General features: G+C 39.3%; 1 protein-coding gene across 7 annotated transcripts; it reads left to right on the top strand.

Moving 5' to 3' along the window:
* The first annotated feature begins 4,940 nt into the window (after positions 1-4,940).
* FRRS1 (ferric chelate reductase 1) lies at positions 4,941-25,735 on the top strand. Of its 7 annotated transcripts, XM_075711669.1 has the most exons (18): positions 4,941-5,049; positions 5,512-5,665; positions 6,921-7,080; positions 13,756-13,951; positions 14,181-14,317; positions 15,573-15,667; positions 16,339-16,489; positions 17,335-17,514; positions 18,438-18,536; positions 19,085-19,232; positions 19,780-19,896; positions 20,696-20,811; positions 21,100-21,186; positions 22,153-22,250; positions 22,433-22,491; positions 23,207-23,350; positions 24,493-24,554; positions 24,660-25,735. In XM_075711669.1, exons 3-18 carry the CDS (start codon positions 7,015-7,017, stop codon positions 24,750-24,752), a joined length of 1,848 nt encoding a protein of 615 aa, XP_075567784.1. In that variant the 5' UTR covers positions 4,941-5,049; positions 5,512-5,665; positions 6,921-7,014; the 3' UTR covers positions 24,753-25,735. The 7 variants fall into 7 exon arrangements, with proteins under 7 accessions (XP_075567784.1, XP_075567786.1, XP_075567783.1 ...); XM_075711671.1 differs by lacking the exons at positions 4,941-5,049; positions 5,512-5,665 and adding an exon at positions 5,256-5,452; XM_075711668.1 differs by lacking the exons at positions 4,941-5,049; positions 5,512-5,665 and adding an exon at positions 5,864-6,120.

The raw sequence follows: 25,735 nt of genomic DNA, 5'->3' as shown, positions 1-25,735 counted from the left end.
GCTGAGGTTTAAGACTTCAGAGTATCTGTTCCTAAAGGAACTGTAGTAATGTTTTGTCAAGCAGATCTGCTCTTTCAGTTTTATATTTCCTCCTCAAAAATAAGTATTTAAAGAGTGTCTCTTGCATGCTCCATTTTCTTTACGATGCGCCTTTCTACTGTACCAAACTATAGTGAGAACACCGTTGATATTTTCCTGGTCCATTAAAAAAAAAAAAATCCTTAAATCTTACCCAGACAGCTCTTTAAGCTCAAATGGTAAACAACTGATTGGACTTGTGTTTGTTGTATAAAATTGACTTCTGATTTTTAAGCGAAGAAATAACTACGTACTAACCCCACATAACCTGAGGTATTCTGAAAGCTAATCCTGAGGTCCGTGGGCCTACTTTGTAATCTTTCAGTGCAGACTGCAGAATTCAAGCCATAGCAATTTTAAGTCTGCCACACTGTGATATGTTGCAGAAGGAGAATGTTTCACCAAGTGTATGACTACAGCAAGCATTTGGTTAAAATACAATTTTCATCTCTTCCTCATCTTCATGCCTGGGAACAAATTCCTGATTCCTCATTGCCAAATCACCTTCAGTCCCAGACCTCTTTTCAACCAGTTTTTGCATTCTGCCACCAAGTTAAACACGAGCAGGAAGAGCAGGGAAGATGGTGTAAGGCTGGTTCGCACTAGAATGCTACAAAGCTAAAATTCAGACTGGCAAATCTTCTTTTCCTACTTAGCTCTCAGTGCACCTAATTCAGTATTTACAGTTGAAGCATCACCAAATGCTGCTACCAGAAATTCAAGGTCCTTACTTAATGTTTGTCTTACTGATATCATCAGATCTTTTGGTTAGTCATGAACTTGAGCTTAGGATTGCTGATCAGAAGTAGCTTGCCCGTGACTGGGCAGCGGCTCCTGCGTGAACTCACAGGAGCGAGGAATTACTGCTGTATGTTGGGGCAAACCGCTGCTGCTGCCTAGCTTTTTAGAGTATCTTACCTCTGCGCAAACCACTGGCTCTCCATTTCAGCTGGGTTCTTGTTGGTGGAGGAATCGCTGTCTCACACAGCAGTGCAGTATCGATATTTTCCTTCCGAGTAGATCAGCGATGTATTTGTTGGGTCACTGCAGGTGCTGTGCAGCAGGTTCCCCCGAAGCTTGGAACTTTCTTGGAGGTACTGGCTTGCACAGAGACTACGTGCTAACCTGGCTCTGCAGGAGGCAGCTTTCCATAGCATCTCTGGACTGGGTCACTTCACACCTCGTGTGATATTCCCCGGTGCTCTTCAAGTGAGAGGACTTGAAAGCTGGTATGAAACAATCTTCTCTCTCTTATTCTTCTCACAACTCTCCTATGTGGAATATGCCTTTTACCAGCTCTGTTATAGTTTATTGTTTTATATATATATTATGTATATATATTATTATTATATAAACTGACTGGTTTATTACCTTTTGAAAGTCTCTGCAAGCATTTAGGTGAGACTTGCAAAAGAGCTAAAATCCTTGCAAGCATTCCTACCGAGCATACTCAGACATCACCCCGTGGTTCCCCCACGGGGGTACTGGGCACATACTAAGCAGCATGTTGCTACAACTAACAGCATTGCGCATCACGCGTCGTCGCTGCGGAACGGTTGCCTGTGCTCGAACTCAGAGCAACCGCAAAACCCACGGACACACCAGGTCTGAACAAAGAATGCGTTTATAAACCATGAAGGAGACAAATTGAGAGCTGCTGAGAAAAAGGTGGAAAGCTGGAAATGGGTTGTCTGTGAAAGGACCTCTGAGATGAGATGAAGAAGAGTGGGAAAATTAGTTCCTAGTCCGAGTGAAAGGAAAGAGGAAGAAAGCTGTGGGGCAGAGGTGGAATTGAGATTGGCTAGCAAAGAAACAGATCAGCGTGTGGAAGAGCATAGTACTAGATTTCAATTAATCTTGTAGTTTCACATTACGAATTGTGTAATCAGGTCTAAAGTGCCTTAAACTGAAGCACTTACAGGGCAATGCTTTTGCCAGCAAGCTCTTTGCTCACCGTGAAATGGAATAATAGCATCTCATCACATCTCGCTGATACAATAAAATCAATAATTTTAAAAAGCACCACAGAAATGGTGAAAAATATGTAAAACTCAGTGAAGTTAATAATTCAGTACTTTTATCAGATAAAACTTTGATAGTGTGCATCAGATAAAGTGATGGCCCACATCCCTTGGAGTGGGTACAATGGTTTTACTGCAGTCCTTTATCCATTGATTTAATTGTCCTGTGCACTGAATTAAGTGGGGAGACTCAGAAAAGTGGCAGGTTGTCATTGTATCATAGCACATATACCTGGCTCAAACTGGTATCAGGGAACCAAACTTAATTCTTTCACTTCAGATAAGCAAAGAAGTATTTTTTTTAAAAAAATTCTTTTTAAGTCAAAGTCGATGCACAGTTTGGTAGAAATTGTGTGCATACTTCAGCTGTTGATGTGTCAGCATAGAGGTACAAAAAGAAAGTAGGTTTCTGCGTGCTCGAGTGGAAAACCTTATTTTACTTAGTGGCTAATGCCACCAGGTGGCTAGTTAGTGTCATTGACTGAAAGCCGTAAAATGCGTGTTTTCTTTCACCTCTAGGTAAACAAGTATTTTTGTATAAATACGTTTCCAAGTGTGAATTTTTATGTGTGACATAAACAAGTTTTAAAATAGTGAAAATAGAAAGGGCTGATAGTAGAGAAGAATAAAGACCAAGGAGAAGCATACTTAAAAAGAATACTTCTGGAGGCCAGGGGAATACATTTATCTAGTTTGTAGGTTAACAGTAAGTCAGTTGGTAAAACAGATAAGTATGAAACAGTGCCAAAGCTCAAGGGAAAAGAATTAATTAATTATGGAGAAAAATATGCCATCCTACATTGTGACTTTTGTCATCATTTATTTCCTTTTAGATGGTTAGAATTGTTTCAATGACTCAACCTTCCCTTCTCTTTGGGGGAAAAAAGCATATGCAAATTGCTGTGGTAGGAAAAATTCTTCCTATCTAAGATAATACTATTGTTATTATTTCCCTAATACATATTTAGCTAAGACGATAGCGTGGAAAAGCTTGAAACATGCTGAAGTCCAGTCTTGTTAAGTGTAGGATACACAAGAGGGAGATGAATAAATACAGGTATTTTATCTATATGTTATCTTCATAGGAAGACCAGTCTCCTGCATGTATTTGGCCAAATCTAAATGCACGTTTTCAAACACATGTCAACATATCAAAATAGAAAAGAGTAGTAACAAAATCTTAGATCCAAGTTATCTATCATCAAAACAATCTGATAGGGCTGCAGCCTTTTTGCACATCACTTGATTTGAACTCAAGCGACATTTTACCATGATAATCTTGCCAGTAACACAGAGAAACCATTTGCCTAGCACACACATATGTGAAACTTGAGCAAGGGTTGACCTTATAAAATACCACAATTTTGCTGTGTAGTTAGCTTAATACCTAGGAGGAAAATTGATTATGAGGAACCACATAATAACAGAGGTTCTCTTCAGACCTAGCTTCAATGGCTTATTGTTTTCCATATTAGTTTGGGATTAAAAAATAGCATAGCTATGAGTATATGCCTTGGACTGCACAATATTTAATTTCCAAAATTATATATATTTCACTTAATTGTTTCCTCAGTTGTTAAGCAACAGGAATTCCCCTTTATATACTCAGCACGCAGTCTCCTTTAAGAAATTGCTGTTGCTTTCAAAATCATAAGCTTTCACTTACTTCCTTGAGGTACTGTAACAAACTATGCAAAAAAAGTCATCAGCTTCTTTTCATGTTAGATGTTATGTTGTTCGTTTGCCTCTTGATGTCGTCATCCTCTGACACAGTTCAATAGTAGATTACAGGACTTTATCTCTCTTCAGGCTTGCAGTAAGATTAAAAACCAAGCCCCAGCCCTCTATGTCTCTACCTGATCATTTGGTTAAGCTAGAAACTTCCACTTGCAATAAATACAGAATTATTATGAACACAGTAGGAGAACTGTAATTGCAGTACACTTTGCAAAGAAGATGTGTCTGCAGGCTTTTTATAGTTCATATATCCTAATGTGTTTTATTTCCTGGATACAACTTGGATATTGACACTTAAATTAGCATGCAGCACTCTCTCACAGAAATACTTTCATTAACACTGTAGGACTATTGATTTTTTTTTTTTTTTTTAAGGAGACTGGTATGTTTGAAAAGAGTCCTTCCAGACAGATTGATGATTGCCTGCACAGAAGGAGTATGGGTACTTGTACTTAGTAGTTAAAGAGTAATTGTTTTTTCCTGGTTTTCTTGCTTTATAGCTCTTTGCCAATAGCTAACACCTTCTGAAATAAAAGCAGCTATAAAATGAGCAGCAAAACAGTATTCCCTGCCTTACCCACTTTACCTTTCACAGATAAATGAATTTATTTTCTTAAACTGATTACAGTTTCCAACAGGATTGTAGCTTGCATTTTCATCTCTCCTTGTGGGTCTTAATGAGGAAATTACTGCCATATATTCTTATATTTATAACAATGTTTCAGAAGTATAGACCCCATTCTGTCAATGGGCCGAGACCCTAAAATAAGACCTTAAAAAAATATTTGGATATTAGTTCCTACTATAATCTGTGTAAGTTATGAGTCCAGATATTGTCAAGAATATTGGTCACTGTGATCACCAGAGCTTTCATACTGTAAATGTATTTATGTTAGTATTTGTCATACTAATAACTTATCTGCAAGGAAGGCTGGTTTTAATCAGCATAAATTAATTAGAAACACACAAGCACTTAACAAAGCACATATGTACTTGGGCGTACAATTTTATCAAACTTTCATATTTTGGGGACTTTATGAATGGCTGTTGTAAACTTGATAGGTTTTTTTCCCCACCTAGGGGGAAATATCTATGTTTAATTTTAAGCCTTATATTTCCTCAGTTGCTGTACACTTAGTGAGATCTCAGCTTCCTGGTGACTTCTACAAGCAAGATAATACAAGTGTAACAGTTAAAGCATTGGTCTGATCAGGTAAAGTAGTTCACTATTGGTTTTCACATAAAATATATCTTATAATATGCTATTACTGAGTACCTCTAAGGTTAATGCTGCTTTTACAGCAACTGAGAAAACAGTAGAACACTAACAGAGCATTTGCAAGTCTGCTGTGTTTTAGTAGATAGTACTTTTTAAGGAAATATGACTAAATTAATAGTATTGAGATCACTAGAACTGCTCAGAGCTACTAATAAGCAACCGAATTACCAGAACCCTCCAGTCAAGGGGTTTGTTAACACAAACACAATGTTTCTATTCCGTGGGAGGGCAAAATTCCCACTGGACTTTTATTAAATAATTGCCTCTTTGTGCCGCTTTGATTCGTGAGCAATTGAGGACTTGGAAGAAAAGAAAAACAGAACTCTGAGAAGCCTGCGTAAGTAACTGCAAACCCCCAGTTACAGCCAGTCCTTATTTACTTTCTTGATAAGAAAGGCCGGATTTTGCCAGCCGGCGTGCCTGAACACCTTTGGGCCCACGCATAGCACCGCCAGCGAGCTCCACGGGCTTTGACAAGGACAATCTCTCCCTAAAACCCACGGGGCAAGACTCCAGTTGCAAACCCAGGACGTTCATCCACGCCTCCAAGGTTTGGGAGGAATTACGTGCCCTTCACGTGTTTCAGGGGACCACGGTTTTTCTGGGGATTCGCACCGGGCACCCACCTTTCGAAGGGCCCCGGCCTCTTGCTCCGCTCGCTGCCCACCCCCCGCGCCTCCCCCGTGGCCAGAAAAGCCGGGGCTGCCGTGGGAGACGCCCGGGCGGAGAACGGGGGGCCGGGCTGCCCGCCGCCTTCCCCGGGGAGCGGGGCCAGCCTAGGGAAGCTGCCGCCGCGCTTCAGCGGGACTGGCACCAGTGAGTGCTCAGTGTCTGTGCTGCAGGCTTTTTGCAAACTATATACGCTGGCTAGAGTATCTACAGCAGCTGTGAAGCAAATTAAGATCTGGTGAAGCTTTTAAAGCACCTTGTAGCTGCTGCCTTGCGTGCAAGCCTTTCTGAATTGCTTTGGAGAAAACTTAAGCCTGCTTGCCTTAACAAGTAAAGGTAAGCTATGCCTTATTTTATCTGGAAGCCGCACCAACCGTGTTCCTCTTGCACCTTGTTTCCTTCTTAATGTCACATGAATATCACTTTCTTATTTTGTTTCTTCATTAACGTGCATAGGAGATGGCTGTATGGTAACCGTGACAGTAAACATGCTGATCCTCTAGTTGGATTTGCTTGTTAGAGTAACAAACTATGTCGGTTTTAGGTCAGCCTGCGACTTTGGGTTCTTCATATAGATAAAAGTTTGCGAGGTTGGGGCCTGAAAGATTATATGTGGATCAGCTGCCCAACAGAAAGTTAAATAATCAAGTAAACAACTGAACAGGGCAAAATCCTTGCCTCTTGTTTATTCTTGGTGGGATATATGGGAAAAAAAGACAAACTTACTGTATTCCTTTGTAAGATTGCTTATTCCTCTTCTAAAAGAGTCTCTTTGATAGGGAGTAAGTGCATAACAAGCTTTAAAATCATGCTGCAAACTTGTACGAGCTTGTGCTTTGAGGAAGAAGGTATCAAAAGTTGTGGTTTGTTTGTGGGTTGTTTTTTCCCCCCTTAACTGCACCAGAAGATAATTAAAATAATTACTTAACATGAAACTCTCTGAGGTCTGTGGAAGTACATGCCTGACAAAGCAAAGGAAGCTGCAGGGTCAGTGCCTCATTACAACTTCATGCATTTCAGCTGAAGTGTAGGGTGTTATGGGCTTAGCTTGGGAAGCAGTATAAATTGTGTGCCTGATGTTAAGAATGCCTTTATAAATGTTTCCTTTTTTGTGTGTGTGCTCTTTCTTCTTTCAGACAAACTTCCTGTGATCCTGGGTATGATAAAGGTTATTACTGTTAGATACAAGTCAAATAGAAGCAGTTACAATGTAATATAAGTTGTCTTACTATGAGTAGAAAACCACTGGCAATTTTACTCGGACTTGGTCACTGTAACAGAAGGACTGGCTGTAAGGTAAGTACCAATGCTTAAACTGTTACAAAAACTTGTTTTGAAACACACAAGCCTTGAGGTTCTCTTTAAATCTTTCCTGGGTAGAAAGACCAAGAGGCTGAGGTGTGTATGTTTTGTCATCTTGTGTGTGTGTGTGTTTGTATTTTAAAAGTAGTGAGTTATTGTGAATGTGAATGCTACTTGTTTTCTGCCCTTGCTCAGTCCAGGTATTGTGATATGATCACATTTAAATGAGCAGAAGTTAAGCCAAGCTCTTTTTCTGAACTCAGAGGGAAGGTGACTCCTGGGCAGCAAGGCTGCCTGCTTTTGCTTTGTAAGAGTATATTTCTAAAGAGACATGGCACAAACACCTCCTGTTAATACAGCTTATTCTCCGTTAGATATCTTTTTCCCTTTTCTGCCTGCACTCGTCTGATGGTGCTCAGAGAAAAGTTTTAGCTATGATAGCATTTTTTGCCTTTGAATTGGCAATGTGTTTGCCTTGCCTCTCCTCTTATCTCCTCTTCCTCTCTGAAACTAGTTTTAGATTTCATACTCTGCAGCTAATGAAGTTCTGTTAAACAGCTGAAAGAAGATAATTTCTGTGAAGAGATCCTGAGTTAGTCTGTGAACATTGGGCTCTTGAGGAATTAGGCTACCAGGGCTTTCTTAGCTGTTGATACCTGCAGGGACTGTAGGAGTTTTTTCAGCACAGGAGGGAGTAGCTTACTGCTCTCCATTTATCCAAATTCAGTTACTGTAAGACCATGAGATGTAATCAGGAGAATAAATTCCCATGTATGCTAAATATCATTATAAGATTCCCACTACATTTTGGTATGGTTGGTTCAGGCTTTTAAAGATTCTGTTCCTAAATTATAGCACTTTTTTTTTTTTTTTTTCCCAACCATTTCTTTTCTTTCTTCCTCCCTCCTTAGGAGGACAAGGAGATGACTTCTGAATGAATGGGATGATAAATTCTAAATGTTCAGACAAGTGTAGTTGTATTGCATTGAAACTTTACAGAAGCTGGTAGCTATTGTTAGGAGCAAACCCATATTTCTCTTTGCAATCTGCCTTGCCAGGCAGAATCTCTTGAGGTTAAGCCACAGATAATTTCTTTGGCCTTTAACCATTAATTGCTTGACTTATCAGAGAGGTGTTCTTGTCTTGTCACAGTCCATCGTAAGTATGAAGAATGCTAGCTACTTCATCTCCGTTCATACTTACTGAAATGCTTGTTTCTAGTTCACTTCTTCAGGAATATCTGTTGTAGGTTCTCAGTGAGCTTTTTTGGCTGCCTCTTATTTAAAATAACTGTTCTGCGTCCCACTACTGTTGGAATAACGGGCCACGCTTGGAGTACCTTTGGGACCCCGTTCTGATTTTTCTACATGACTTTCCTCCAAATTTCTGGTGGGTTGTATGCAATGTAAGTTCCCAAAAAAGGGTGCTCTAGCAAAAAGCTCTATTTCTGTCTTGAGTTCTGACCTGCCCGGCAAACATATAAAATAACTTGGTAGTATGGCTCAAGAAATGCTTGACTGAAACTTCAGATTACAAGTAAGCTGTTAGTATTGAGTAATCTCTGTAGGAAATTGAATTTTACAGTTACAGTCAAGTTTCATATGAAATAAATGTTAATTGACATTCTGATTACTCAGCTCCCTTGGCAAAGCTTAACTTCTTTCTAAAGCATTTTGTCCAGGTTAGGCAAGGGTGATGAGAAGATGACTGCCAGTTCATATTTTTTGGCTTTCTAATAATTAGAGGGCTGTATTATAAATGGCTTGAAGTACAGAATTCCCTCCCTCCCCCTCTCTGCCCCAAGAATGATACGATATTTGAAACACCATTCAAATTACAGGTAATGATGAAGTTTCTTTGAGCAAACTTGTTCTGAAGCTTTCTTTCCTGCCAGGGGATGCGAGCTATGTATTGTACTGAAGATTTGAATAGGGAGGGTGGGGGAGGGAATAACAAATTTGCAGTCATGCTTCAAACTGATGAATATTGAAGTATTTTTCCATTCTAAATAAAGGTAGGAAACATAATGGTTTGAATAACTGTCTTATACTGTAATGGTGTGGTGAGTGCTAGTATCTGTATCTGTAGAGAAAGGACTGCTGGATCTTATGCTGCCTTTGGTAGTGTAGAGCATATTGAAAAGTCTGTGTATAGTACAAGATGGTTGGACTGGATGATCTTAAAGGTCTTTTCCAACCTAGATGATTCTATGATTCTATGAAGTGAAATGAACAATCGATGCTGTGTGATTGTGTTCTGACTGTGGAGCTAGCATGCTCTGTAGCACATCCTTGTAACCTTGACTGGGGCGTTTACTGGTGCACGCTACCTCATGGCGTGCTGCTGGCGTGCAGGCAGGGTAGAGGAAGGAGATTATGCGTACTCTCAGGCCCTTGGTTGACACAAGCATTTCAGTGTAAAGCATTTATCTTGGAAAACAAGTCACTGGATAGTGCAGAAATCCTTAAACTCCCTGTTGTTCTTCCAGGCTGTTTGAACGATAGTAAGTTAACAAAAACACGGGAGAATTGCCAGTTGAAAAATGCTGCAGGAATTAGCTTTTATGCTTTTTAACATCATCATGCTTCAGTCCTGAAGTCAGTTGTTCCTGTTCCTCTTTAGTACAGGGAACTTGACTGCTAATTCACAGGCTGTCACCAATGAGTTGTTGTATTTCAAAGGGTTATAAATAAGCCGCTATGGCCAAAGCTTTTTAATACAACTTGCAAGCAAAATCTGTCAAGAAGGACAAATTTCTAATAAGTCACGGTGGAAACTGGGGCTATTTTCAACTGGTGTAGGTAAGAGCAGGCTGTTCCACAGTTTACACACCTCAAAACTTCAGTTAGCATAGATTCTCATTTTGAATCTAGCTTTAGTGGCAATACTTGGTGATTTAAGGTTTTGATGCAGTTTGTTATGTTCTTGCCTAGAAAAGACAATCTTGCAGACATCTGCTGATTCGTCTTTATTTGAATGCAAACTAACTGTGTTTTTTTAATTCAGCCATGTTTCTGGGAGGACTAGAATAATAGTGTGAGTAACAGTTCTGTAAGATGTGATAGCTTTGATCAGTCTCCCGGGTCCTTCTTGTTACAGGTGGGGAACTATTTTTATTTTTACTTTATTCTTTAAAAGGCATTTATTCTTTTGTGGTGAGGTTAAGCATGATTCACATATCTCACTTCAGCTTTCCTGAACCTAATCTCTCTAACAAATCATTTCCATGCCATTAATCCTAACACTTCTTGTTCAGGGTTGTAGTTATATGTGTAGTTGTGAGATTTAGTTATCTTCCTTTGTTTTGCCTGCGAAGAGGAATATCAGACAAAAGTCACATATTCTACAGTGTATTGTACGTTCACTTATTACAAACTTTGATTCCTTTACCTCTGTGTGTGATTGGTTAAAATTTTGAAGCTAGTTAGTCCTCTAATTCTAAATAACTTCTGCATTGTGGTATGTATGACGTGCTAAATGTCTAAAAATGCAGTCATTCCTGACAACATCACTTGGAGAGAAATAACGCTATCGTGGCTGTAGAACTCTAATCAGAGAAAAGAGGAAACCATGTAATCTTACAGAAGAAGAGGTGACTGTTTCATATAGCAGTGATGTGTTGCTTGTCAGTGGCTGACTTTGTTTAGTTGGGTTTTTTTGTTTAGCAAAACAGCCAATCTACTGTGGACATACTTGGCTGAGGGTGCATTAAATTGCTTATTGATCTTCAGCCTGAGTAAAAAGATACTTTTTCTTGTCCCTTCTCAGAATTGCTTATTGCTGATTTGTTAGTTTAATTAGGTATCTTCCTTAGGTGTCTTTTTAACATTGTTCACTTTTGAACCACTAATGATATGTGCTCAGCTTTCCAGACTAACTCACTTTCTCCTTCTCTTGGCCAGACTGTCATACTCACGAGGGCTGCTTCATGCTCTTGTAACAGGTACTTTTTTAGAGCTAAAGGAGACATCTTAACCTGCTTATACGAGGAAGTTCTGGGCATGTCTTGGATTTCCCCTCTTCTTTCCTGTATATTCAGGTTTTGTGTCCTTGTCTGTCTTGCTCGTTATGATTTGTATGAGGCTTGTTCTGAACAGTCTTGTCCGAAGGCTGAGGGGGTGTGTGCACGCCGCAGAGTGGGTGGGGAGGCACAGTGAGATCCCAGCTACGTTAGGGGCAGCAGGTGAGTGACTGTAAACTTCTATTTTTGGCTATTCCAAACTAAAATTTTAAATATGAAGTTCTACTGTGTTATAAAAAGGGTTTTACTATGGTATTTGAGTTACAGTCCAGAGTTCTTTAATCTGAAATTCAGGAATAATTTCTTAAAGCTTGACTTCCCTAGAATGTTGACCTATTGTACTGTTTTGTCTACAATAACACTTTAGGAGATATTTTCCTAAAAATACAAAAAGAATCTTTAACCACAGAATGATTGATGTTGTAAGAGTGCTTCCCATCTTCTCTCTGCCTCTTTTACTATGTAAGTGGAGAATGTAGGGTGTGACAATGTATTTTCCACATTAAAGGAGGAAAGGGACTTCTCAAAGCAACTGAAAAAGTATTGTTTGAAGAAGGCTAAATTTTAATATGGAAATTACTATCCTTTATAGGATCTAGCCCTCATCATTGAACGTGCATAGAGAAAATGTCTAAAAATGACAGAAGATGCTCTTTTACAGTTAACCCTGTTTAAAAAAGAAAAAACCTGTTTAAAAAAAACCCCGTTTAAAAAAGAAAAAATGTTTTTTAAAATTGCTCTTCAGTGCAGTACTTCCAGATTTTGGCCTTTCTCATTCTTTTCATCTCTGCTTCTTCCTCTTTCTCGTCTGCCAGCTTTTGAGTCAGTTGAGTCTGCCAAAGAATATTTCTTGTTTCATTTTAAATCCATACCACATCCTCTGCTACTTAAACTAGAATACAAACCTGCCCTTTTTCTTGTCTCTGCGGTATGCAGCCTTATCTCTTCTGGCAGCAACTTGTTTTGAAGATTTCACTGGTACATATAAAAGCTGCTTTAATGCCACCATTGTACTGAACCTTAGTTTTTAGCTTCCCATAGGCTTCCTTCACTTATTAATAAAGTCATGTTGATGTAGGTTTGTGACAGTTTGGAGAAGTATTGGAACTAGAAGGAAAAGTTTACTTTAACTAGAAGTTAAAGATATTATCATAATGTTATCTTGAATATTTGGGAGGAGGTGTTGAGTGGTGTTTGGTTTGGGTTTTTTTTTTTCCCCTAGTTCCTGAAATGTAACTGTTCAGCCCCCTCTCCCCTCTGATTTTCTTCTATTTACTGGTGTAAAGTTGCCAAGGAGCCCTTATGTTGAAGTACAAATGTACCATTGCCCTGAGAACTTTGGAAAAGTTAATATTGATGACTCCTAGAGAGTGTGTAGGACTAATGACATGCCTTGTCTTCATTTGACTGCTTTTTAGGTATCGGAGTTCAGTCTGAAATGGCTCTGTGCCTTTCTTATCTTCATGTCCATGCGTACTGTCAGGGAACTCCATAACCTGATACTTCTTATCACTTGGTGCAAAATGGACATGGCTTTTCCAGAAGGCAGGCCTACTTGCCTGGTATATGTTCCGCTAGAGCTGATAACCCACTTCTTGTGCCTAAGGTTTGAAAGGCAGTTTATCTCTGTTCTCCTGGCCTTTTGGACATGCAAATGCTTTTTCTTGTTGGCTAAGGCATTCTCTAAACAACGATGCAACTGTAAACCCTGCACGCTGCTGAGTAACAAAGCAATTATTACAGCCTTTTTGAAAATGGTATTGTGGCAGAGCAAGACGTTATATGATGAATGCCAGGATTAGGGGTTCATATAACTGTTTTAAGCTCTTTGGTCCTACTGCCCTACCTGTTTTTCATGTATACTGTTCCCTTAATGAGAGTGTGACAAGCAATTATATTGTTTGACTAATTGTCTGGAGGTCCAATATCCAAGAGTTCAAAGGAAGTCTTGTGCTTGTCTGCAACAAACATACATATATTTCTTTGTCTAAATCTGTATACCAAATTTCCACTCTTTTGCATGTATAAGATCTATTTCTGACATTTGGCAACTTTAGTTTCCCTGCAGAAAGAAGAACTTGTTACCCGGGAATTATTTGTCATATGTGAAGAAATAGACACGAGTTGTGGAAACAAAAGGCAGTCTGTAATGATGCACAACTTGGAGCTATGATTAATAAGAGAGTGGGCTTGATACTAGCTCTGTAGTTCCTCAGTGCTGTGGACCTTTATACGTCAATGAAACATGTTTTAAGATCCATTTGTCCTGTGCAGATATTTAAGGAACTTGGATGATTTTTTGTTTTGCGAGAACAATAGAAGCGTAAGCAAAAGAAATTTAAAAAGTGGTGTCAAAATGCACTGAGAGAAATAATCCATCCAGTGAATGGAGGGATCCATCTACTGTCTATACTTTTGATGGCCTGAAACATGCTATCTGTGAACATTCTTGCAAAGTCTGGCAGTTATCAGAAGCACATGTTACTTTTAGCTTCTGCAGCTGGGAACGCTGTCCTCTCGTGCATGCTTTTGTTTTAAACATATTTTTAAATTTCAGTATTCAACTCACTCTTCTAAAGATGAGTGGTGAGCTGTAATGTAAACGTTGTAAATTGTATTTAATTGCCTGTAACTCTTACTTTATATAGATGGAGCTGCCTGGCCTTGCTTTTGCTGTTTGGATGTTTATTTGCTTCTGTGCATCTGTGGATGGCTATCCAAATGGAAAAATAAGAGAAGCCTGCACTAGCATGATACCCTGTCACGGTAGCTCTCCACAACCGTCACCTGAGCACACCATTACAGTGAATGGGACTGAATTTAAACCAGGGGACAGCATAGAAGGTATTGTGTCAGTTATAGCCAAAGTTTAATTTACTGTTTCTTTGTGTTGTAGGATGTCTTTCCTCAGCTAGCTGTATTGGATCTCTCTAAGCAGTTGAATCTTGCTCAGGTGATCCATTTAGCAGTCATTCAGTACTTGTAAAATGAACTTCTGGTGGTCATTGTTGAAATATTATATTCTTCCTCTGGAGAATATTTCAACTTCCTTTTATTTTTCTTCTTCCTTCAGTTCATCTGTCTGGACCAGATTTTGAAGGATTTTTCATACAGGCCCGGGATGCAGAACACCTGGATAGCCCTGCAGTTGGTTCTTTCATGTTAGTTGACAGGAGACTTTCTCAGCTTCTGACATGTGGCCGTACCAAGGTATAGTCTAGTGTCTTAAAATGGGATATCAGGCACTGAGGTGTTTGTACTAGACCATGTCTGTGGTAGGACAGAGCTAAGCTATGTAATCTTCTTTGAGCTCAGTAAGTCTCTCGGGAAATTGGTCTAACTTCCAGTATCGAGGCATCTCTCACTGCAACTCTGTCAGACCATTCATACGTACCATTTAAACTATCCCTGTGGTAGAAGGCTTTTGACTGTTGCAGGAAGATGCAGCATTCATAACGTAATTTTTACTTGTACACAATGAATGCGGTGTATTCCTGGTTATTGTACTTAATATTAAAAAGAGGAGGGCATGCTCTATTTGCTTTGAAGAGGAGAGTTATCAATAATTTTCCATGCTCGTTAGAGAAAATATCTTGCAGCAAGGGAAGTTTAGGTCAGTTATTGTGGCAAACAAGCACTAGAATAGACTTATCTTTAGTGTTGCTCTGTCAGTTACTGTTAATGGAGCCTTCTTAGTAACAAGTTAGATCACAATCTTCAATATCCGTTTTAGATAAATTGATTTTGCCTCATGTGCAAGAGATGTGAACTCTGACTAGTGTTTCAGTAACCTGCTTGGACTTCATGAATGTGTGCAGTGTCATCTGAGCTGGTGTGGACAAAGTTCTCAGCCTGCCTAGATGTGGTTTTTTTTTTTCCCTCTTCAGTTTTACCACCTGCCCCCCCCCCCCCCCAGTGGCATCCAAGTAATGCATTCATCAGTGCTGTAAAGCCGTGGGGATGTCTGGGTTGTGCCCTCTGTGCTCTGAGGACTTAGTTCAGTGCTGTATCTGATTTGTTTATCTTGTGCAAATAACTCTCTGACCCCAAGACGACTATTTCCCCCCCCCCCCCCCCCCCCCCTCTGGAATACTAGTTCTGTTTTCTCTGTACAGTCATTGCACTGTCCCTTCATGCTCCTACTACCAAAAACCGGAGTGCTATCACACCATTTCTGCATAAATGCTGCAGGGACTTCTGTCTCATCACTTGGAGTCTTCTGGATTAAGAGAGACCTCTAGTTGTTTCTTTTAGCCTTAAAGTTTGTTAGTACGTATACATTTCAGTGGTAGACTTCATCGGAGTTGATTATGACTGATTGGGGAAAAGCTAGTTGGCCTGGGTCTGTGCAGTGTAACAGTGCAGTGTCTAGTTAGGATTTAGCTGCAGCCTGTGATGACTGTGTTAGCTGAAATTTCCTTAGTGCATATCCACTGTGTAACGTTCCATATGTGTGTGTTTTCAGAATTCAGCTGTCAGTCATACAAGTAAAGCAAAAAAGAAATACATAAAAGTTTATTGGATTGCTCCTGCAGATGCACCAAAGCGTGTACAGTTTTTGTAAGTAAATATAGCATTAGTTCTTGTTTATTAAAATGCAAATAAGGTAAACTTGTACCATTCTCTGTGTCAAATATTGGCCAGCAACTGAAAAAATATCCTTGGACTAATGGCCTGAAAAGCCGACACCTCTTGCTTGCTGCAGAGTCTACGTTAATGCAGACACTTTTTCTTTAGGGAAAACTTGAAGATGATTAGTTTGATTTTTTTGTGGGGAGTGTAGAAGGGGATTTGGAGACTGGTTTCTTTAGTGTTTCTGGTTAACTGTTCACTTCTCATGCCTGTAATATACAGTGTTAAGAATCTTTTTCTGTTCTTGTACCTAATAAAATAGTGTATATACCCTCCTGTTATACTGCTAGCTTTTTGGGAACTAATGGATAAAATCCGTGCAACTCTTCGCTGAGGTTGTAATCTGTGCCACAGGCATGAATGTTTCTTATATCCAGTAGAGCATGCAGTAGTACACTTCAAAATTATTTTTCCAACGATATTTCGGATATTTTCCTACTGTAATCCCTAAAATGGTAGAGGTCTGCAAAAAGGTGGGGGTTTTGCAAATCAGTTGAACAAACTATAGAAGCTTTTCCTTTCCTTTTTTTTTTTTTGAAAGTATCACCTGTTAATGTATACTGATACATAGTAGTTGATGACTCTGTGTTGTGTTTAAGAGCCACAGTTGTGAAGAAATACAAGACTTTCTGGGTGAAGATTCCTGGTCCTATTGTTTCTCAGCCTAATGCACCGTCCCCAACACCACCCTTGCACACAACATCAGAGGCTCTACTGACTTCACACTTGGTTTCCTACTTATCAAAACCAGTAAGTAATGATAAACCTAAAAAATGCTCTTTAATGCTTGTGATCAATGGAATTTAAAGAAATCACATTGATACAGCTTATTGACAGAAAGCAAGAGATGGTGGATGAGTAACTTGGATATCAGAGGCCAGGAACATAGACAGCTACCCAGTTGTGTTCGCTGAGTTGCCTGAACTTGTGTGGGTTAAATGTTGTCACGCCACACAAGGGTCAAAAGGTTGATAAAACATTTAGAAATTAATAGTCAGAAAATATTATGCATACTTGGGAAGAGATGAGAAAAGACTTGCTCTGGTCTTGACTAATAACTTCCTATTTAGTAACTGTAGGCTCAGAAACTTCCTTCTATGAGTTCATCTATGTAACTGACTTCCATTACTGATTCTTGGATGGATTGAGCAAGTATCACTATTTGATCTAGAATAAGTGTGACTTCTAATCCATGTATTTTCTCATAGTGTTATCGGTGGAGTTGCTAGTTTAAAAAGGAAACAAAAAGCTTGTCTTCCTTTCTTTTTTCCCCTCATCCTACAGCTGATATTACCTCTCTAAAAATTAAACCAAAGGAAGTTTCTCTAAAGTTTTTACTTTCTTTTCAAAGTTATTCTATTATAATGTCTTTAAAGTGAAAATTCAACTTGAGTAAAAGTACAGCTTGGAACTCGCCATCATTTTACCTACTAGTCCTGGGGTAATTGTAGGGATGGGTTAAGAGATTGGTATGTAGACATAGATGGCATTTCTTTGCTGTTCCTTGTATGCTTTCTTCTAGAACTGGGTAGAAAGGGAGGAAGAAGAGGGGAACTCTTGTTGCTTATGACTTGTTTGTTCACTTAATTGTCTAGTTTAATGCATCAGGTTGTGGAAGTATGAAGTTCTGCGTTAGGAACCCTTCAAGCTGTGATCCTGGAAGTGCTTCCTGTTTTTTTCTATCCTTCCAACAAGAGAAGAGTTCAGTATTTATTGAAATGAGTGGTCCAAGTGAAGGATACTTAGCATTTGCATTGTCCCATGACCAGTGGATGGTGAGTGTCCTATTCTACTTTTAGTTGCTTTTGTGATCTTAGTAAAGTTTGAATGGTACTCTAGCAAAAAAATGCATATGGAAAACTGAAATGCTGCTTAATGTCACTCAGAGTAACTGCTCTCCCATAGTGCTGAAGCAAGGTTGCCTTTTATAGGTGGATATTCAGTTTTAGCTCAGGACTGACTATTTGCAATACAATTTCCCTGTGGATACCTGTCTTAGCAGAATCGAACCTATCTGATTGCACAGTAGCTGACTGGAATTCCCGATTAGATCAATCTTTCTTTGTTACCTAGCCAAGAACCTCACCTGTCAGAAGCTGAGTTGCTACGCTTTCTGAAAACCATTTGCATTTCATCATTGTTTGTACAGGAGTGACTCTATTCAATCTTAAAATGTGTTTAGAGATCCTTTTTTCTAATTGCTGTTAAAGTGAAGGAACGATGCTGCTGACAAATGCATAATCCATAAACTAACTGTTGCACAAAGGGGAGAGGCTGTTTATATTCATGTCTCTAGTGCAAGAACACTTGGTTCTTAACAGTACTTTGACTTTACAGCTATGAGGAAACCCAACTTTTAACTAAAGAGGTTTTTTAAATAACATCAACATCCATCTCTGTCTTGTCTAGTTAATTTAGTAAATTCTAAATAATTAAAGAAACTTCTGATAACGTGGTTGTTACCCTGGGAGGGGAGGGGGGGAGTGTAAATCATAATATTCTTTATGATGTGTCATCTGTTTGACTTAATGTGGTTCCTCTGTAATACTGAAGCGTTTGAAAGCTGGGAAATAATAGCTTGACAGCTACAGAAATCTGTCTCGGGTCTTGTTGCATATATTAAATCAAAGAGCTTTTGGAGACTGCCAGTAGTGGTTTTTATTGGGCTATAAATACATTTTTCTTTTAAACTCTCCAGGGTGGTGATGATGCGTATCTGTGCATTAATGAGGACCACCGTGTTCATGTAAGGACTGCCTGTCTGAAGGGACGAAGTCCTCCTGTTCTGGATTCAGAGGTACATTTGAAAACAACTAAGACGCTTCCGCAAATGTAGGTTTGAAGTAATGAGGGGTATGCTGCTGCTTTATGCTTTTATTTTGCACAGCAGCTGTAAACAGTAAGGTGGATCCGTAATTCTTTAAGGTGAGATTGGTTGGGCTTTTACTTTTAAAAATTAAATTTAGACTTCCAAAGGTAACATTTACTAGGAAGTAAGTCACGTGGTGGGAGCTTACTTTCTTGAGGACCTTTGCCCATTATTACTCTGTCCCTTTGCTAGGTCTGCAGTTGCAATCGATATATCTTGGGTTAAAGGTTGGAAGGGAAGGGGAGATTGTTGTGAACTGGAAAAATTGGTGGTAATAAGTCCAACCCTTATGTTGCTGTGTTGACTTACTGACATACATTCTAAGCTGGTATGCGAGGGATTTTTATTTCCCCACCCTGACCGCTGCCGTTCGTTCTTTGTGCACCAATGATACTCTTGTCTTTTGCAGGATTATTTTAAGCCAATTACTCTGCCAGTCTGAAAAGACTGGGTATTAAATGTCTCCTGTTTCACAGAATGCCCTTGAAGATGTGTCATGGAGGCTTGCGGATGGTGTTCTTCAGTGTTCTTTCAGAAGGAGTATTCGTCTTCCTGCTTATAAAGGGAGATTTAATCTGGATGCCAGTTACTACATCTTTCTGGCAGATGGGGAAGCCAGTGAAGGTAAACTTGACTTGCATATGGTTGCTTTTCTTTGAACAGCTCTAAATGAGTTAGTAATCCTTATGAAAGATATGGCTTACGTAAGCTGAGAATTACTATCTGAACTAAGGTTTCCAAGTTTGGGCCGCTTAGTCTAGTCATCTTTACTGCCTCTCCGGATCACTGGTTTGCTTTTGGAAGTTATAGTAAACCTACTCATGTATGTGTGTTGTACGGCCACTTGATGCTAGGAACTGTGAGTTTCTTGAGAGCTGGCCACATCTTTTTGAAATGGACACTAGCATCAAAGGGGATTATTCTTCACGTCTTGTGTGTGTAGTGGAGGAAGCTATTTTCTGTAGAGGGGTGGGTTGGTTCTTGTACATGAAGTATGCAAGACAGCTTAGATGACATCTTAGGTTCTTACCATATTGTGTGTCAGAAATTTTAGTTTGTGTGATTATGCTTGGTGGTCAGAAGAGGGCTTGCATAAATAAGGAGTTGGGCACCCTTACAAGTGTAGTGGCTTTCATCAGCCTTAAATAAACCACTTTATGTCACTGCTCAGGTGGACTAATATACAAACATCATCGTCAGCCTCTGATCACCAATGGAATGTACAATGTCACAGGCCTTCCTCAGGATATCGGAGGTTCCCGCTCCCCACGACTTATCAAGGCTCATGGTAAGCTGCGACTTCTAGTTTTGTCTTCCAGTTCTAGACTGGCTGAGACTGACGAGTTAAGTTTTTCCTTACTATTGCAGAGTAAGTATCTCCTTTTGTCTTTCTGGCACTCATGTTGTATATACTGTTGGCTAGCAAGATCTGAGACTGTGAAGGCAGAGTAAAGTTATTAATAATTTTTCATTTCAAGAACAGAGTTATAAGATTCTTTTTGCCCAGGAAAATGAACCTGCGTTTGGCTTTTCTCTTAAATTTATAATTACAGCTTGTTTCTGTTTACAGCTTTCTCTCTGGTTTAATTTGTTCTAGTCGCATTATTGGTTTAATTCTATTTGAAATGAGAAACCCCTCAACTGGCAGTCCAGAGTCATTGAAGCTAATGAGAATTTTTTCTGTCATGGTACTGGCTTTTAAAGCAGGCCCATGAGAGAACTATCACTCATTCTTTGTCGAACAAATTGTAAGAAATGCCACCTTTCATCCTCTGATGTCTAAGTTGGTGACAGAACAGCATCTCTCACCAGTATGCACTGACTGTGCTGGCACATGTGAAATGCGCAGTAGCCAGAGCTGCTCTGTCGTGCTGTGTGGGCATAGTATGATTATCTTTTATATGGATATTTCTGCCCTCTAGCAAGAGAAATGCTATAAAGTTGTAGTCTGAACCGCATAATTAAAAACTTATCACTGGTAAATTCTGACCATAGGCATACGGACTAAACTGTTAGACAGTCTTTGAAGCTGTATTCATACGCAGCTAAATTACTCATGTTTGCCTTGTATTTTTTTCAATTTTCAGGAGCGCTAATGTTTGTTGCTTGGATTACCACAGTTAGTATTGGTGTTATTGTTGCACGATTCTTCAAACCTGTCTGGTCTCATTCATTCCTGTTTGGAAAGGAGGTGTGGTTTCAGGTGGGCAAAATCTCCCCAAATCTCCAGCTGTATTTTCTAGCTTTATTGTAAGCAGAATTATAAACCTACTAGATTGAAGAAATAGATAAAAATCACACCAAGTTGAATCTCTGTTCTTTAACCTTATAAAATGGAACAATTACAGGTCAGAAATTCACCTACTTTACTAGTAAAAGCAAAGTCTAAAGAGGACACCAAGAACATCTTTAACTGTAGATCTGTTAAATGTATTTTAATGGCGTGTTAAGAAAGCTGTAGAGTTTCTAAAAGCAAACTTAACTTTTCTAGGTGCATCGTATGCTTATGTTGACCACAGTCATGCTTACAAGCATTTCTTTTGTATTGCCTTTTATATACCGAGGAGGATGGAGCCAAGTAAGTGTGTGCTTTTGTTTTAACTCAAATGTAAAGGTTGGACCAAATGAATGTGAAGGAGGTCCACTGATAACTAACAAGTTACAGCTATTGCCAAGGAAATTGTTGTGAAAGCAGTCCTTAAGGAGGCTGATTCCAAATCCCAGCAACACAGAAGAGGAATGTTGCCTCCTTTAACTACAATTGAAAAACTTCAGTACTTTCCTTTCTCCCAAATAAAGGCCTTGCTCACAGTTTCTTTATGTACTAAATCAGTCTTCCCATTTCCTTAGAGAACTTAAATTTGGGAGTGGAGTGAGGATGGGATGGCTGACTTACTAACATGGTAAACCTGCTGGGAATAAGTGTTGTTATGAACTTGGACTTGAGTAACTGTATCCAGTGATTAAGCTTAGTCTGGAACATTAGATAGATAGAGATTGTATATCTGTTGCTGTCACCTGTATAATATTTGGTGCAAGGTGATATCAGAAATTGGAAAGTCTAGAGAGTATCTTAATTAAAGGTGGTAGAAGTATGTGGTTAGAGGTATGAGCTAGGGAAACTGAGTTAAAATGTTCTAGGGTTAAGATTAGAACAGGTAGGGTGAGAGGGGAGACCAGTGGAGTTACAAAATAGGCCTCTCCTGAAGACGCAGGATTGAGGATGAAGAGCTTGGAGCGTAGCTTCTACAGTCATACTGCTCTCTGCTCTTCAGCTGGTAGAATTTCTCAATACAGCAAAAAGGTGGGACAAACACTGGGCAGACTTGTCGGTGTCTCATGCTGTGAAGGAGAACCGACTCCTTCCAGCTGCAGGGCGGCTTACTGGGCCCTGTCACCTCTGCTGCTGGCCTAAACACAGTGCTGCTCTGCCATTGTAACTTACTAATACAAGCATAAATAAAACTATCAACTTTTTGGTATTTTTTTCTGTATCTTTATATAAATATGGTATTAAAGAAAAAAATGTCCTGTGTTTATTTAGCAAGCAGGTTTTCATCCCTATCTCGGCTGTACCGTGATGGCTTTGACAATCTTTCAGCCGCTTATGGCAGGTTTCAGACCATCTCGTCATGCACCAAGGTACCCACAACTAACTCGTTAAGTTACAGCCACAGGAGTTAAATATGCCTGTTTCTTTAAAAATTCTTTTTACATTGAAAAGATGTCTTCAAAGTAGGTAACAATGTTCTTTGGTTTATTTATTTATTTCCCCCCCTTCCCCAAACTACGTAACCAATAAAATGCTTTTTATTGTTTTGTAGGAGGCAATTGTTTAACTGGTTTCACTGGAGTACTGGCACGACAACTAGAATACTGGCTGGTGAGTAGGAGTAATGGTTGTAACTCCCTTAAGTAATTTCAAGGAACTTTATTCATTGTCTGGGCTATTGCTTGTTTAAAACATCTATGGACATCCAGTCCAGGCGCCTCTGAAGATTTTTTTCTTGCTGGCCATCTTCTGTGTGAGTTTTAAGTGGCCCTCCGGTACGCCTTTAGGGAGCACAAGTGACTATGTAAAACCAAGGAGATTACAGACAAATCTGAAAGATCTCTGTAATGAGGGCCTGTTCTTATCTTGAGCAATTTCTTTTTGTCTTGGAAGATTTGAGGATAGTGTTTTTGCAGTAACATAGTTCAATGTTATTTAATGGGGGAGGTGAAGTGCACTTACAGAACCAGAAGCTGGGCTTAATTCTATTAATAGTGACAAGTTTCCACAGGCAGCTTAAACACAAATGTTGTGGTGACTGTGGTCTTATTGGTAGAGTCACAAATGCTAGTGTCTTCTGTGTCTGGAATTTGATGGGGCACTGAGCAGGATGAAGACTATCTCGGTGGTCTTCTTTCCTCCCTGCCTTCCCCCTCACACTGCCAGAAAAAAAAAGCTTTTAGCTGCATGGACTCCTTTAACATCATTCCCCAAGCAGTTATAGGCGGTTCATGGGAAACCTATTGCCAAAGGTATTGAGACCATTTTTTTTAATTACCCCTACACAGCACCCTTAGTGTATTCTTATCTTGTTTTTACTGACTAGTGGTGACTATGTTCTTGGGAATGGATCTACCAGCACTCGACCTACCAGACCCATGGGACACCTATACAATGATTGGTTTTGTAGCTTGGCATGTCAGTATTGATGTTCTTCTGGAGATACACAGCTACTGTCTCATACGTAAAGGTACAAACCCAAGAAAACTCCTGGTTTTACCTTGCTTGCCAAGGATTGTGCAAAAAAATGTAACAGAGTGGATTGAATTTCAGGAGGTGTTCTTTGGCCTCTAACTTGGAAGCTGAAAGGGAATAACTCTCGGGTAATAGTCTCATATCTTCTGTACAAACTAATATGGGACTAAACCAGTTTTCAAGACCAAAATGTTCTAGAAAAATTGTTTTTCTGCTATTTTAAGTAGTAGCCTCATATTTCTCAAACCACAGTTCATAGGGTAGACTGAAACGTGCAAGTATTTTCCAAGAATCTATCACTGTTTACCATGAATTTGATCCCAGGTGGGTAGGTAAAGTCCTGGTTAATTCATGCAGATTCAGTCTGCATTTTCTTGTGACAAATTGCTGATATGAGTGGCTGTTATGGCATGAACAAAATGATCAGAAACTTGAGCACAAACACTTGCAATTTTGAGTGAACAGGGGAATGAAGGTGAAATCCTGACTCCAATATGTAGTAAATTCATTGGAAATTCTTAGCTTTACTGGCTGGTGTCACTGAGAGGAGATGACTGTGCACATGGAAACGACCTGTATCTAAGGCAGAGGTGAGACGTCTGCAGAATTGAAGCAGCATGATTAGTTAGGCTGTGCAAGGCGGCACATGGAGAAAGAGTGATTATAAAAGATGTGAATTTAAATTTAACTGCAGTAATTACTTCCTAGAAATAGCGAAATGAACCTGAAATGTTTGAACAATGAATGTTCTCGTGTTGGCTAATGGAAAATACTGCTTAATGAAATCTAGTTATCTTAAAATGAAAAGCAAAAGGTTTTAGATCAAACAAATGTTTTGTTCAGCTCAAAAATCAGTGTTTTGATGACTCACTCTAGCAAAAGAGACAAAATGTTTTGCGACTTCAATGTCCAGAAGTTACTTTTTATAGGTCGGCTCCAGAATAAGTTTTCACTTGTGCTATGAGCGTGATAGTACGGGTCATGAAATGTCAAATGAGACTTCCAGGTGCTTTTCAAATTTGATGCTGTGTAAGGCTTAGTTACTTAGTCACAGGATCAAGACTTCTGCAGTATAAAAGTGAAACCCCCCCTTCCTCTTAAGGGCAGACTTTTTATTCTTTTTCTTCCCACTAACAGTTGAAGTGATAGAGGATGACAGAGTACAGATACTGCAGTCACTCACATCTGCAGAAGCAGAGGTAAGTCACAATTTTGTAAATAACTACTATGAGATGGGATGATTCTTTGTTTAAACCAATAAAAAGACTGACGCTTCTATGGCTTTTCTTCCTGTTTCCTTGCAGGGTCGTCTGTTTAAACAGATTGTGTTAACCATCTATGTCTGTGGAAATATGGTATTCCTCACTGCCTTCCTGGCAGCAATCAACCAAATATGAAACAAGTAATTGAGAATTTTGAGACACAGTATTGTGCAGTTGAAAAACCTGCAAGGCATGCTTTCTATTACAACTTTTCCCTCGACACCTGCCTGAAGACGTAATTGAGGAATAATAGCCCACATGCGTCATGTTCGGTGTTAGGGAGAACTCGAATTCAAAGCTATAGAAGGAAGCTGCAGTCCTGCAAAAGCTGTCTTCTGATGGGACTTTTAATGGGAGTCTTTGCCTGAGTAAGGAATAAAGTCTCTTTTTTTAAGTGCAGTAATTAACTTAATCGAAGCTTGTAGGTTAAGAAGACTGAGATGATGTGCTGAAAATGTTTTGATAGTCAGTTCTCTAAACCTTTTGTGGATATTATTGGGAAAACTGGAGAGATTGATCTGGAATCTTAGATCTGTTCACTTCACAGTGGTCTAATGGCACCTGATATGACAACTTCCTGCTCATGACAACTTTGTGCATTAAAAAGAAACCAATGTAGTGAATAACTGTCACAAATGCAGGCTGATGCATAAGCTAAATGCTGTTGTCTATCTTTGCAGTTAAATGCAAAAAAAACTTCTCTCTGCTCTAAGAGCAGTACGCTTGCACAAGCATATGGGTTTGGGAACTTTAGTCCTTTAGTAAAACCACCATTTGCCTCACTCAAAATACTGTTCTGTCCCATCCCCCTCAGTGCTTCTAAACCATAAAGAGGAAACACCTTTGCAATGTAAGTGCATTAAAACCAGTTGTACTTATCCAAAACTTGAAGAACAACCGCCTTTCTGTGTGTATGGATTTCTGTGTTTTGCTGTCTTTGGTTGCTTGTGGCTTCCGAATTAATTTTCTGTGTGAGTAAGACGGATTTATGCCACTTTATGCTTAAATGGATGTGAAAATACTTGCTCAGGAATGTTGCAGTTGTATTTGTCCTATTGAGCGAAATGTATATTAGGAATTGGTTTGGCTTTAGGAAAAACAGCTTCTGTTAAAGTTAA

Source organism: Pelecanus crispus, chromosome 5 (genome assembly GCF_030463565.1).
Source record: "Pelecanus crispus isolate bPelCri1 chromosome 5, bPelCri1.pri, whole genome shotgun sequence".
Lineage (NCBI taxonomy): Eukaryota > Metazoa > Chordata > Aves > Pelecaniformes > Pelecanidae > Pelecanus > Pelecanus crispus.
Note: the sequence above shows the minus strand (reverse complement) of the source record. Positions and strands in the feature narration are given on the sequence as shown.